This window comes from Nerophis ophidion, linkage group LG12 (genome assembly GCF_033978795.1).
Source record: "Nerophis ophidion isolate RoL-2023_Sa linkage group LG12, RoL_Noph_v1.0, whole genome shotgun sequence".
Taxonomy (NCBI): Eukaryota; Metazoa; Chordata; class Actinopteri; order Syngnathiformes; family Syngnathidae; genus Nerophis; species Nerophis ophidion.
This window is the reverse complement of record NC_084622.1, coordinates 23,754,536-23,770,717: the sequence shown is the minus strand read 5'-3', so window position 1 is coordinate 23,770,717 and position 16,182 is coordinate 23,754,536. Positions and strand designations below refer to the sequence as shown.

Below are 16,182 nucleotides of genomic sequence, written 5' to 3'. Positions count from 1 at the left end.
CTGAATATTTCCATCTGTAATTGTGTTTTCACACACAGACATCAAAAAGTTGAAAGCATACCGCAGTAAAACAAGTTTCAGTCGATAAACACAGTAATATCTGACATGATTCACTTGAAACTACAAGTAAATAGACCTATTACTATGTCAAGACCTGCAGTGCATAAATGTATAGGGCCGATTTTAACAATGAGTAATATATGAATATACGTGTTTGTGTATATGTATGTATATACAAACCCTGTTTCCATATGAGTTGGGAAATAGTGTTATATGTAAATATAAACGGAATACAATGATTTGCAAATCCTTTTCAACCCATATTCAATTGAATGCACTACAAAGACAAGATATTTGATGTTCAAACTCACAAACTTAATTTTTTTTTTGCAAATCATAATTAACTTAGTATTTCCTGGCTGCAACATGTGCCAAAGTAGTTGGGAAAGGGCATGTTCACCACTGTGTTACATCACCTTTTCTTTGAACAACACTCAATAAACGTTTGGGTACTGAAGGAAACTAATTTTTAAGGCTTTGAAAGTGGAATTCTTTCCCATTCTTGTTTTTTGTAGAGCTTCAGTCGATCAACAGTCCGGGGTCTCCACTGTCGTATTTTACGCTTCATAATGCGCCACACATTTTCGATGGGAGACATGTCTGAACTGCAGGCGGGCCAGGAAAGTACCCGCACACTTTTTTTTACGAAGCTACGCTGTTGTAACACGTGCTGAATGTGGCTTGTCATTGTCTTGCTGAAATAAGCAGGGGCGTCCATGAAAAGAGGGCGCTTAGATGGCAGCATTTAAACAACACCAAGAAATAAGTGCTTGATAAACTTCAAGAAGTGCAGATAGAATCCCTTTAAAGCAGAAATTAGGCAGTTATTAACAGGAAGTGAACAAGTAGATTAACAATAGTCTAGAAAGAGGATAAAATAACAGCAACTGTTAGTGTGTCAGCATTGTCACAGTCAGTACAATCGCAACAATCCATAAATAGGTGGAGTATATACCAATTTTAGTCTCATAAGATTGACACGAGAGTGACTAGATCGTTATTTTTATTTGGTCCAAATCACTTTTTTAGTGTTTGTTAATGTTTACAAATTCAGAATAATTTCCTGGACACAGGTGGACTGTTAATGGGCAAAAAAAAGGAATTTAAATCAGCAGTAGATAGTAGGTTTTTTGTATAGTTATTGTGTACTACTTAATTTAATTTGATCAAAAAATTATGTGATAAACAGATTAAGGAACTAGTTTAAACATTATGTGAATACGGTTATACTGTCAACAGCATGCTCCATGAATCAATCAATCAATCAATCAATGTTTACTTATATAGCCCTAAATCACTAGTGTCTCAAAGGGCTGCACAAACCACTACGACATCCTCGGTAGGCCCATAAGGGCAAGGAAAACTCACACCCAGTGGGACATCGGTGACAATAATGACCCAGTGGGACGTCGGTGACAATGATGACTATGAGAACATGATACTGTGAAAGATCAATCCATAATGGATCCAACACAGTCGCGAGAGTCCAGTCCAAAGCGGATCCAACACAGCAGCGAGAGTCCCGTTCACAGCGGAGCCAGCAGGAAACCATCCCAAGAGGAGGCTGATCAGCAGCGCAGAGATGTCCCCAGCCGATACACAGGCGAGCGGTACATGGCCACCGGATCGGACCGGACTCCCTCCACAAAGGAGAGTGGGACATAGAAGAAAAAGAAAAGAAACGGCAGATCAACTGGTCTGAAAAGGGAGTCTATTTAAAGGCTAGAGCATACAAATGAGTTTTAAGGTGAGACTTAAATGCTTCTACTGAGGTAGCATCTCGAACTGTTACCGGGAGGGCATTCCAGAGTACTGGAGCCCGAAATGAAAAAGCTCTACAGCCCGCAGACTTTTTTTTGGGCTTTGGGGATCACTAATAAGCCGGAGTCCTTTGAACGCAGATTTCTTGCCGGGACATATGGTACAATACAATCGGCAAGATAGGATGGAGCTAGACCGTGTAGTATTTTATACGTAAGTAGTAAAACCTTAAAGTCACATCTTAAGTGCACAGGAAGCCAGTGCAGGTGAGCCAGTACAGGCGTAATGTGATCAAACTTTCTTGTTCTTGTCAAAAGTCTAGCAGCCGCATTTTGTACCAACTGTAATCTTTTAATGCTAGACATGGGGAGACCCGAAAATAATACGTTACAGTAATCGAGGCGAGACGTAACAAACGCATGGATAATGATCTCAGCGTCTTTAGTGGACAGAATGGAGCGAATTTTAGCGATATTGCGGAGATGAAAGAAGGCCGTTTTAGTAACGCTTTTAATGTGTGCCTCAAAGGAGAGAGTTGGGTCGAAGATAATACCCAGATTCTTTACCGTGTCGCCTTGTTTAATTGTTTTGTTGTCAAATGTTAGAGTTGTATTATTAAATAGAGTTCGGTGTCTAGCAGGACCGATAATCAGCATTTCCGTTTTTTTGGCGTTGAGTTGCAAAAAGTTAGCGGACATCCATTGTTTAATTTCATTAAGACACGCCTCCAGCTGACTACAATCCGGCGTGTTGGTCAGCTTTAGGGGCATGTAGAGTTGGGTGTCATCAGCATAACAGTGAAAGCTAACACCGTATTTGCGTATGATGTCACCTAACGGCAGCATGTAGATGCTGAAGAGTGCAGGGCCAAGGACCGAACCCTGGGGAACTCCACACGTTACCTTAACGTAGTCCGAGGTCACATTGTTATGGGAGACACACTGCATCCTATCAGTAAGATAAGAGTTAAACCAAGACAGGGCTAAGTCTGACATACCAATTTGTGTTTTGATACGTTCTAATAAAATATTATGATCGACAGTATCGAAAGCAGCGCTAAGATCGAGGAGCAGCAACATAGATGACGCATCAGAATCCATCGTTAGCAATAGATCATTAGTCATTTTTGCGAGGGCTGTCTCCGTCGAGTGATTTGCCCTGAAACCGGATTGAAAGGTTTCACATAGATTGTTAGACGCTAAGTGTTCATTTAACTGCTCCGCAACAATTTTTTCGAGGATTTTTGAAATAAAGGGAAGGTGAGACACCGGTCGGTAGTTTACCATGAGGTCAGGATCGAGGTTAGGTCTTTTAAGAAGAGGATGAATAACCGCTTTTTTGAATGCTAGGGGAACAGTGCCCGAGGAAAGTGATAAGTTTATAATATTTAGCACTGATGGACCTAATAATACAAAGAGCTCCTTGATCAGTTTCCCAGGAAGAGGGTCAAGTAAACATGTTGTTTGTTTTATTCCATTTACACGTTGTAACAATTCCTCTAATGTTATTTCCTCAAAACGAGAGAAACTATTTTGGAGGGCAGTATCCGCCGTATATACAATCGTGTCAGTGTTAATAGAACCCCGTTGTAGCTGGGACGCATTGTCTTTAATCTCCTTTCTAATGACATCAATTTTCTTACTAAAGAATTGCATAAAGTCATCAGCTGAGTGGGTGGAGCTACTGGAAGGAGTCCCTTGTTGGGTTAGCGATGCTACCGTACTAAACAAAAATTTAGGATCGTTTTTATTACGGTGGATGAGATTTGAGTAATAATTAGCTTTAGCTAAGGTAAGCATGCGTTTATAAGTTATTAAACCATCACTAAATGCTTGATGGTGCACCTCAAGTTTAGTCGTGCGCCATTTGCGTTCCAGCTTTCTGCATAATAATTTCTGAGCTCTAGTTTCTTCTGTAAACCACGGGGTGCGCTTTTTTGGAGCCTTTTTTAACTTTAGCGGTGCTATGTTATCAATGGTTTCGCGCAGGGCGTCGTTAAAGTTGTTAGTGAGGTTATCAATAGAGCCCACATACTTTGGGAATGGTGCCATTACCGAGGTCAGTAGGTCAGCAAGAGTTGTCGTTGTGGCCGTATTAATGTTGCGGCTGCTATAGCAGTTATTATTATTATTAGTTTGACGAACATGCGTCTGAACCTCGAATTTTATAAGGTAATGATCGGACAATACTTTAGTATACGGGAGTATCGTAACTTTGGAAGCGGTGATACCCCTGACAAGCACTAGGTCTATCGTATTGCCGTTGCAATGCGTGGGTTCATTTATTATTTGTGTGAGACCACAGCTATCAATTATAGTCTGGAGCGCTACACACGGTGGGTCCGATGGGGTATTCATATGGATATTAAAGTCCCCCAATATGATTATATTATCGGCGTGTGTCACTAGATCAGCAACGAACTCTGAGAATTCATTGATAAAGTCCGAACAGGGCCCTGGGGGGCGGTAGATAACAGCCAGGTGTAGAGGCAGCGGTGTGACAGACCTCATAGTAAGCACCTCAAACGTTTTATATTTATTATTTATGTTAGGACTAAGGTTAAAGTTTTCGTTGTATATTAGTGCGACCCCCCCACCCCTTTTAAGCGGACGGGCAATATGCGCATGTGTAAAGTTAGGAGGACATGCCTCATTTAGCGCAAAAAAGTTGTTTGGTTTAAGCCAGGTTTCACTGAGACCGATGACGTTAAGATTGTTGTCTCTGATGATATCATTAACTAACAACGTTTTGGGAGACAATGATCTTATGTTTAAAAAACCTATATTATAGGTAGTGGGCTGTTTTAGGGAATTTTTGATCAAATTATCCGTAGTAGCAATATTAATAATGTTGTGTTTATTATGCCCAGTGCATTCAGTATAATTACGACCATATCTAGGAATTGATACGACGGGAATGTTCCGATTGTTTGATTGTTGCTTTGATAAACTGCACACATCATGGTTAGCCTCCTCAGTAACGGGGATTTTCCGATTGTTTGTTTGTTGCTTTGATAAACTGCACGCATCATAGTTAGCCACCTCAGTAAAACACATGTCCAACTCTGAAAGACTCAAAGCAGAAAAAACTTGTTCTAATTTAACTGACTCCTTACCCAGACCAGTAGTCTCGCATCCTTTATTTAAATCCGTCTTCAGGGTGGAGGGAAGTGGTGTTCTGTGGTGATTAGCCTTCTGCTTTGTTTTTAGCCCCGCTCGACATCCGCGTTTCCGATCACACCGCTGGCGTCTGCTCCGTAGACGGCCCCCGCTGCTACTAGACTCCGCTGCTTCACAGGCCGCTGGATGTAGCCGCCGACGTATTCCCATGCTAGTTAGTACGCACGCGTCTATCAGTCCAAAACGGCCCGATATGTCCATATCCAGAAGTGTCTGGCGGTCGTACGTGATCACAGAGTGACCACGATGCGAGCCAGCCATGAAGTCTGCAGAACTGTCCGGCATTTCCGCCAAATGTTCCATCTTTAGCAAGAGCACCGCAGTGTCGCAGCCCGTCCGGGCGCCGCCATCTTGCATCTACATTTAAAATACAAGTAATTCATGTGATTGGTATTGTTATCGGCCGATCTCACTCATCGATAATCGACTCGACTTACCATGAATTGATTAACGTGGACCCCGACTTAAACAAGTTGAAAAACTTATTCGGGTGTTACCATTTAGGGGTAAATTGTACGGAATATGTACTGAACTGTGCAATCTACTAATAAAAGTTTTAATCAATCAAAAGCATAAATGCAGAGAATAATTTCGCCACACCTCGTGTCTGTGTGACAATCATTGGTACTTTAACTTTAAAACCCTGATCGGAACATCCCTAATAGATTGAAAATGCTATTACATCTGTTATGTCAAACCTCAACTTACTAACATAAGCTGGTCAGCAGGTTTCTTTTCATATTTTAAGCATGTAAATAAATTGGATATCGGAATCAGTACACTAAATTTTGTTGTTTTTTAATAAGTATCACAACTATGTGTAATGTTTCAGAGTGCTCTGTACATGCAGTTGCTTGTACACCTGAACCAGCTAACCATTCTTCGAATGTTGTGATTATGTTAGCATTTTGTAAAAATATAGAACATGATGCGATAAAACCACATTTTTGAGGGTAATCGCCTATATGTTGTTATACATAGACAAGCATACACACATTAGAACGCTTTTTTTTCTTCCACACAGCAGAGCGTTAATTGGGATGTAACAACAATCATTAGTTTAAAAAAAAGTTACACAAGGTTGCATTTATTAAAGCAAGCTATAACGGACAGAACAACACGTAACTTCAACTACTTCCACTTTACTAACACCCCCCCCCCCCCCCACCCCCACACACACACACACACACCAGACCGTGACGACAATGCAACATAAAATATAAACAATAAAACAATGAATATTAAGAGTATGTGAAAGTTCGACTCCTACCTTGTTTACATCCTAGACAACTTCCTTAAAGTTTTGTAATCAATCAGAAATATCAAGCAGCTAAAATGCGGCAAACATGTGGAAGTGTGGAGAGAGTGTTATGCATATAACACCCATCATGCACTGTAATGGATTTATAGATATGTAATTTTACATGATATATATGTGTTTTAAAAGGATATTTACGTGTTTTATAATGTTTACAAAGACCAAGGATCAAGGATGTGTGTTAGGTGTGACTGTGTGTTGACCTCATTTGTTGGTTATAGTTCATGTACACCATGAGTGGGTAAAGTTGTTTGGATTGGGTCATATAATTTGATGCTCTCCCTAATTTTGTTTTAAAAATAATTTGGTGGGTGTTTTTGCAGAGGGATCAATTTAAACTAGAATAAACTGCAAGCAATACTTCTTGTTAAACTTCTGATGTCTCGTGGACACATGACTGTTTTAAGCAAAGTATGGGGTGTTCATGTTATCTGTGCAACATGATATCATAATGATCTCTTTTCCCCCCAAAAATCGGTTAACTCGCTGGATTCTAAAGATAATATAACATACATCCGTAAACGTGGATGCATATGCAAAAGTGCAATATATTCTGTGAGGTAAATATATTCATATCTGCACCTTCTTTTTGTAAATGCAACTTTTATCCTGCACTACAACAAGCTAATGCAACACAATTCTGTTCTTATCTGTACTGTAAAGTTCAAATTTCAATGAAAATAAAGGAAGTCAAAGGTAGTGTCAAAGCGCTTTGAGTACCTTGAAGGTAGAAAAGCGCTATACAAGTACAACCCATTTAAGTCTAAGTCTCTCTTTACCATGAATTGATTAACGTGGACCCCGACTTAAACAAGTTGAAAAACTTATTTGGGTGTTACCATTTAGTGGTCAGTATGTACTGAACTGTGCAATCTACTAATAAAATTTTCAGTCAATCCATCAATCAATCTCTAAGTCTAAAATGTCAGCCATTGCAACAATGTTTTTGTTTTATTAAACTCATTTGTGCTATCACAAAGGTCTGCTTATCTGGCAGTAAACGTTCATATTCCGAATAAAATGCATTTATTTTTTACAGAGTCAACTTCACCTGACGTCCGAAAGAATACCCAGGTATAATTTTTTTTTTTTTATGTTGTTCCTTAACCTCCATAGTCTTTCTTGCTTTTTCCTTTGAGCGCAAGGAAGCTAATATCCAGGGAAAAACAGGAAGTTGCATGTGATTGCACTCTACTTGTTCACAGTGTGTGGTGAGGAAATTTTTTTTGGGTGTTCCTCGCATCCATGAGACCGTTCATAATGGGTGCACTCCTACTGAAAGATTAATGATGACTAAAGCACATTCAGGAGCTTGTTAAACTTGTTTTCTATTTAATATCATGTCAGGACAAGCTGGAAGGAATCCTGCTTTGTTTAAAAGCCTGTAAGACCAAATGTTTGTACCCTCAGTTGTTTAACTTCTCTGACCGCACTGTTTTTTGTTACATTGTTAGGATAGGGTTTTTGTTTCATTGAGATGAAGGTCATCACATGGTTTAATATGTGTAATTCAACATGTCCGAAAGGAAGAAGAAAGAAGCAGAGCTTATTTTATCCTACCCCTTGTCCATATCTACTACTGACACTTCATTCACATTATATGTTACATTACGAAACTTACAATATTTAATTTTCTTACATTTTGTCATTTGATGTTCGTTTACTACCCTTGTTTAAAGGGGAACTGCTCTTTTTGAAAAATTTTAAACATTAGAATCATTGTGAGAGACAAGAACGCATATGTATTTTAAAGATAAAACGCTCATAAGATGCGGCGAATGGGAGTCCCTCTGTTACCTTAACCACTCTAAAACTTTCAAAGACCATCATATACGTGTGTGTGTTTGTGTGTGTGTATATATATATACAGGGATGGGAATTTTCCGCGGATCCGCGGAATTCCGCCGATTTTGGCGCCGCTGTTGTAAGCAAAGAGGAGGAGAAGAAGAACGCTTGCGTAAATGGCGTGAACTATCCTTAATGCTGAAACGTCAGTTGGCAGAATTTCATCATTAATAAATTACACATATTCTTTATATCAATGACTTACTTTCATTATAGTATAAGTCCAGTGTGTCAGCTGTTGATTCTCTCTCACACACATACGTTTTCCAATATAGTTTACGCCATTTAAGGATAGTTTTCACCATTTACGTAAGCGTTCTTATTTCTCCTCTTTTGCCATGCCGTTTAAGCATCAAACAAATGCCATGGGAACATCGCCCCCTGGAGTTACAAATTCCGATGGGTAACAGATTTCGGTACAACACTTGATTCTCAATTATTGTGAGGGTTTCTGAATTCGTATATGTATGCATATATATATATATATACATATATATATATATGTGTATATGTATGAATGTATATATACTGTATATATGTGTATGTATATATAAATTTATGTGTATATGTGTGTATATATATATATGTATATATATATATGTATATATATGTATATATGTATACGTGTATATATGTATATATACATGTGTATATATATATATATATGTGTATATATGTGTATATATATATGTGTATATATATATATGTATATATATGTATATATATATGCATATATATATATATATATATATATATATATATATATATATATCATCCCTTAACAAGCGCAGTGAAATCATTTCAACATGCCGCCACAGACGGAAACACCTCCTAGGTAACACATGAGCCAATCACCACACCCTACGCCTGCCTGTACCCACCCACTCTGTGCTCTATATAAACCATTGTATGTGAATGCTTCCATTAAAATCTCCTGATGATTGAGGGAACCCCTCATGAAACAGTTCTGTAGAGACGAAGTAGTCTTGTGATTTTCCCCACACCTACATATTGCGCTTTACCACGGTATCGAGCACTATTCTCTGGATAATCCAATCAAGACATATCCCGCTCCAAATTGACATTTGTTGAGCACTGTACGACGATCCGAAATGGAAAAATTCAGCATCGACTACTCCACGAAGAACATTCCCATTCCCGCGCAGAAGGACTACAAGCAAAGACTCATAGAAAAGACGGAACACTTCCTAAGAAGGATGCGGTGGAAAGCACACTTTTTCCTCCACCCTGAAACAAAAGGAACGCAAAAGGAAACTTACGGATTCAAATCTACCAAGAACCCACCCACAGTCAAGGAATTAAAGGACTTTTAGAACGACATGCTCAAAATGCTACAATCAGTCAAATTTAAGCCAGCCCGCAACCCATTCCTCACCAAGCTGAAAAATGACACGGTGCGCATCAAGAAAGTAAGCAACCTCATCATAGCCGCCGATAAAACCACAAACTTCTACAGAATGGACATACCAGAACATAACTCTTTACTGGACAAAAGCATCACCAAATCATACAAAAAAGCGCAACCCAACACTTTACAGAACATCCACCTGGAAAACAAGCGGATCGCAACCGAACTGGACATTGAGGACAGGGTGGACGCCACAGCCAACAAAGAAGCCTTCATCACATTGAAGGACCACAAACTCAACTTCGCAAATAACCCAACATGCCGACTAATAAACCCAACTAAATCCGAAATAGGAAAAATCAGCAAAATAATCCTGGACAGAATCAACACAAAAATCAAGGACAAAACACCACTCAACCAATGGAGAAATACAGCAGCAGTAATCAAATGGTTTAACAACATCCAAGACAAACAACAACACAACTTTATCTCCTTCGACATCGAATAATTTTACCCTTCCATCACACAAGACCTGCTGACCCAAGCACTAAACTTCGCCTCGGACTACGACTCAATCACAGGCAACGAAAGAAACATCATCATCCATGCAAAGAACTCCATACTCATCCACAACAGTACACCATGGCAAAAAAATAACAATTCAACATTTGACGTTACTATGGGGAGTTTTGACGGAGCAGAAACGTGCGAACTCGTTGGGAGTTTCCTCCTCTCCCAGCTTGCTAGCCTCAACCTGAACCTTGGTATTTACCGTGATGACGGACTGGCAGTGTGCCGCGCCTCGCCAAGGAGCAGCGAGAACACCAAGAAGCGCATATGCCAAATCTTCAAAGAAAACGGCCTACGGATCACGATTGAAGCCAACAAGCAAACCGTCAACTTCCTCGACGTCACTTTCAACCTGAGAAATAACAGCTACCAACCATTCACGAAACCCAACACAACACTCCAATACGTGCACCATGACAGCAACCACCCACCCACCACCACGAAAAGAATACCTATCGGAATTAATAAAAGGCTATCGAATCTGTCATCTAGCAAAGCTGAATTCGACCAAGCAACCCCCCCCCGTACCAGAAAGCACTTGATGAAAGCGGATACAACTTCACCCTCACCTATGAACCCACTCCAGGAAACCAACCAAAAAAGAGCAGAAAACGAAACAACATCATCTGGTACAATCCGACATTCAGCAAAAACGTCTCAACCAACATCGGCCGCAAGTTCCTCACTCTGATCGACAAACACTTCCCCAAAGGCAACACCCTAAGAAAAATATTCAACAAGAACAACATTAAATTGAGCTACAGCTGTATGAATAACATACAACAAATCATTTCAAACCACAACAAAGCAATTGCAAAAAGACTGCCTACCCCCAGACTAAACGACTCTGAAACCAATAAGAAATGTAACTGTCGCGAGAAACCTGATTGCCCTCTCAACGGAGGGAGCTTACAGACATCAGTCGTTTACCAAGCAAAGGTAACACGCAAGGACATTAACACATCCGACACGTACGTAGGATTAACCGAAGGAGCGTTCAAAACAAGATGGAATAATCACAACGCCTCCTTTAGAAACCAGACTTTGCGGAATTCTACAGAACTCAGCAAACACATTTGGAACCTCAAAGACAATAATGTTGAATATTCAATAACATGGCACATTCTTGCATCCAGCACACCTTACAACAGTGGTAATAAAAGATGCAACCTATGCTTAAAAGAGAAACTGTTTATTATATATCATCCAGATCTATCATCCCTTAACAAGCGCAGTGAAATCATTTCAACATGCCGCCACAGACGGAAACACCTCCTAGGTAACACATGAGCCAATCACCACACCCTACGCCTGCCTGTACCCACCCACTCTGTGCCCTATATAAACCATTGTATGTGAATGCTTCCATTAAAATCTCCTGATGATTGAGGGAACCCCTCATGAAACAGTTCTGTAGAGACGAAGTAGTCTTGTGATTTTTCCCACACCTACCACGGTATCGAGCACTATTCTCTGGATAATCCAATCAAGATATATATATATATATATATATATATATATATATATATATATATATATATATATATATATATATATATATATATATATATATATGTATATGTATATATATGTATATGTATATATATATATATATGTATATATATGTATATGTATATATATATATATATGTATATATATATGTATATATATATATATATATATATATATATGTATATATATATGTATATATATATATATATGTGTATATATATGTATATATATATATATGTGTATATATATGTATATATATATATATGTGTATATATATGTATATATATATATATATGTGTATATATATGTATATATATATATATATGTATATATATATGTATATATATATATATATATATATATATGTATATATATATATATATATGTATATATATGTATATATATATATATATATATATGTATATATATATATATATATATATATATATATATATGTATATATATATATATATATATATGTATATATATATATATATATATATATATATATGTATATATATATATCCATCCATCCATCCATTTTCTACCGCTTATTCCCTTTTGGGGTCACGGGGGGCGCTGGCGCCTATCTCAGCTACAATCGGGCGGAAGGCAGCGTACACCCTGGACAAGTCGCCACCTCATCGCAGGGCCAACACAGATAGACAGACAACATTCACACTCACATTCACACACTAGGGCCAATTTAGTGTTGCCAATCAACCTATCCCCAGGTGCATGTCTTTGGAAGTGGGAGGAAGCCGGAGTACCCGGAGGGAACCCACGCATTCACGGGGAGAACATGCAAACTCCACACAGAAAGATCCCGAGGCTGGATTTGAACCCAGGACTGCAGGAACTTCGTATTGTGAGGCAGACGCACTAACCCCTCTGCCACCGATATATATATATATATATATATGTGTATATATATATATATATATATATATATATATATATATATATATGTGTATATATATGGCTTCACGGTGGCAGAGGGGTTAGTGTGTCTGCCTCACAATACGAAGGTCCTGCAGTCCTGGGTTCAAATCCAGGCTCAGGATTTTTCTGTGTGGAGTTTGCATGTTCTCCCCGTGAATGCGTGGGTTTCCTCCGGGTACTCCGGCTTCCTCCCACTTCCAAAGACATGCACCTGGGGATAGGTTGATTGGCAACACTAAATTGGCCCTAGTGTGTGAATGTGAGTGTGAATGTTGTCTGTTTATCTGTGTTGGCCCTGCAATGAGGTGGCGACTTGTCCAGGGTGTACTCCGCCTTCCGCCCGATTGTAGCTGAGATAGGTGCCAGCGCCCCCCGCGACCCCAAAAGGGAATAAGCGGTAGAAAATGGATGGATGGATGGATGTATATATATATGTAAATATATTTTTGGGGAATGTGTATATATATGTGTGTATATATGTATGTACACGTATGTGTGTACAATGTGTATATATTTGTGTGTATATATGTACATGTGTGTTTGTGTGTGTGCGTGCATGCGTGCGTTTGTATATACAATCGTGGTCGAAAGTTTACATACTCTTGTAAAGAACATGTCATGGCTGTCTTGAGTTTCCGATAATTTCTTCATTTTTTGTGTGATAGTGATCGGAGCAAGCACATACTTGTTGGTTACAAAAAACATTCATGAAGTTAGGGACGGCGTGGCGCAGTGGGAGAGTGGCCGTGCGCAACCCGAGCGTCCCTGGTTCAATTCCCACCTAGTACCAACCTCGTCACGTCCGTTGTGTCCTGAGCAAGACACTTCACCCTTGCTCCTGATGGGTTCTGGTTGGCGCCTTGCATGGCAGCTCCCTCCATCGGTGTGTGAATGTGTGTGTGAATGGGTAAATGTGGAAGTAGTGTCAAAGCGCTTTGAGTACCTTGAAGGTAGAAAAGCGCTATACAAGTACAACCCATTTATCATTTATCATTTAAGTTTGGTTCTGTTATGAATTTATTATGGATATACTTAAAATGTGACCAAATCTGTTGGGTCAAAAGTATACTGTACATATAGCAATGTTAAAGGCCTACTGAAATGAGATTTTCTTATTCAAACGGGGATAGCAGGTCCATTCTATGTGTCATACTTAATCATTTCGCGATTTTGCCATATTTTTGCTGAAAGGATTTATTAGAGAACATCGATGATAAAGTTCAATCAATCAATCAATCAATGTTTACTTATATAGCCCTAAATCACTAGTGTCTCAAAGGGCTGCACAAACCACCACGACATCCTCGGTAGGAAAACTCACACCCAGTGGGACATTGGTGACAATAATGACCCAGTGGGACGTCGGTGACAATGATGACTATGAGAACCTTAGAGAGGAGGAAAGCAATGGATGTCGAGCGGATCTAACATGATACTGTGAAAGTTCAATCCACAATGGATACAACACAGTCGCGAGAGTCCAGTCCAAAGAGGATCCAAGACACAGCAGCGAGAGTCCCGTTCACAGCGGAGCCAGCAGGAAACCATCCCAAGCGTAGGCGGACCAGCAGCGTAGAGATGTCCCCAGCCGATACACAGGCGAGCAGTACATGGCCACCGGATCGGACCGGACCCCCTCCACACGGGAGAGTGGGACATAGAAGAAAAAGAAAAGAAACGGCAGATCAACTGGTCTAAAAAGGGAGTCTATTTAAAGGCTAGAGTATACAAATGAGCTTTAAGGTGAGACTTAAATGCTTCTACTGAGGTGGCATCGCGAACTGTTACCGGGAGGGCATTCCAGAGTACTGGAGCCCGAACGGAAAATGCTCTATAGCCCGCAGACTTTTTTTGGGCTTTGGGAATCACTAATAAGCCGGAGTCCTTTGAACGCAGATTTCTTGCCGGGACATATGGTACAATACAATCGGCAAGATAAGATGGAGCTAGACCGTGTAATATTTTATACGTAAGTAGTAAAACCTTAAAGTCACATCTTAAGTGCACAGGAAGCCAGTGCAGGTGAGCCAGTACAGGCGTAATGTGATCAAACTTTCTTGTTCTTGTCAAAAGTCTAGCAGCCGCATTTTGTACCAACTGTAATCTTTTAATGCTAGACATGGGGAGACCCGAAAATAATACGTTACAGTAGTCGAGGCGAGACGTAACAAACGCATGGATAATGATCTCAGCGTCTTTAGTGGACAGAATGGAGCGAATTTTAGCGATATTACGGAGATGAAAGAAGGCCGTTTTAGTAACGCTTTTAATGTGTGCCTCAAAGGAGAGAGTTGGGTCGAAGATAACACCCAGATTCTTTACCGTGTCGCCTTGTTTAATTGTTTGGTTGTCAAATGTTAGAGTTGTATTATTAAATAGAGTTCGGTGTCTAGCAGGACCGATAATCAGCATTTCCGTTTTTTTTGGCGTTGAGTTGCAAAAAGTTAGCGGACATCCATTGTTTAATTTCATTAAGACACGCCTCCAGCTGACTACAATCCGGCGTGTTGGTCAGCTTTAGGGGCATGTAGAGTTGGGTGTCATCAGCATAACAGTGGAAGCTAATACCGTATTTGCGTATGATGTCACCTAGCGGCAGCATGTAGATGCTGAAGAGTGCAGGGCCAAGGACCGAACCCTGGGGAACTCCACACGTTACCTTAACGTAGTCCGAGGTCACATTGTTATGGGAGACACACTGCATCCTATCAGTAAGATAAGAGTTAAACCAAGACAGGGCTAAGTCTGACATACCAATTCGTGTTTTGATACGTTCTAATAAAATATTATGATCGACGGTATCGAAAGCAGCGCTAAGATCGAGGAGCAGCAACATAGATGACGCATCAGAATCCATCGTTAGCAATAGATCATTAGTCATTTTTGCGAGGGCTGTCTCCGTGGAGTGATTTGCCCTGAAACCGGATTGAAAGGTTTCACATATATTGTTAGACGCTAAGTGTTCATTTAACTGCTCCGCAACAATTTTTTCAAGGATTTTTGAAATAAAGGGAAGGTGAGACACCGGTCGGTAATTTACCATGAGGTCAGGATCGAGGTTAGGTCTTTTAAGAAGAGGATGAATAACCGCTTTTTTGAATGCTAGGGGAACAGTGCCCGAGGAGAGTGATAAGTTTATAATATTTAGCACTGATGGACCTAATAATACAAAGAGCTCCTTGATCAGTTTCCCAGGAAGAGGGTCAAGTAAACATGTTGTCTGTTTTATTCCATTTACACGTTGTAACAATTCCTCTAATGTTATTTCCTCAAAACGAGAGAAACTATTTTGGAGGGCAGTATCCGCTGTATATACAATCGTGTCAGTGTTAATAGAACCCCGTTGTAGCTGGGACGCATTGTCTTTAATCTCCTTTCTAATGACTTCAATTTTCTTACTAAAGAATTGCATAAAGTCATCAGCTGAGTGGGTTGAGCTACTGGAAGGAGTCCCTTGTTGGGTTAGCGATGCTACCGTACTAAACAAAAATTTAGGATCGTTTTTATTACGGTGGATGAGATTTGAGTAATATTTAGCTTTAGCTAAGGTAAGCATGCGTTTATAAGTTATTAAACCATCACTCCATGCTTGATGGTGCACCTCAAGTTTAGTCGTGCGCCATTTG

General features: G+C 39.7%; 1 protein-coding gene across 3 annotated transcripts in view; it reads left to right on the top strand.

Moving 5' to 3' along the window:
* The window catches only part of lg12h15orf39 (linkage group 12 C15orf39 homolog), a 44,396-nt gene that overhangs the window by 16,790 nt on the left and 11,424 nt on the right, over nt 1-16,182 (top strand). The window contains exon 3 of one of the 3 annotated variants that reach the window (XM_061917115.1): nt 576-2,241. The exons of the other annotated variants lie outside the window; for them this stretch is intronic. Coding sequence (XP_061773099.1) covers nt 576-664 — 89 coding nt within the window. The 3' untranslated portion in view covers nt 665-2,241. Of the gene's footprint in view, nt 1-575; nt 2,242-16,182 lie in introns of those variants that run through there. 3 annotated transcript variants of the gene reach the window in all.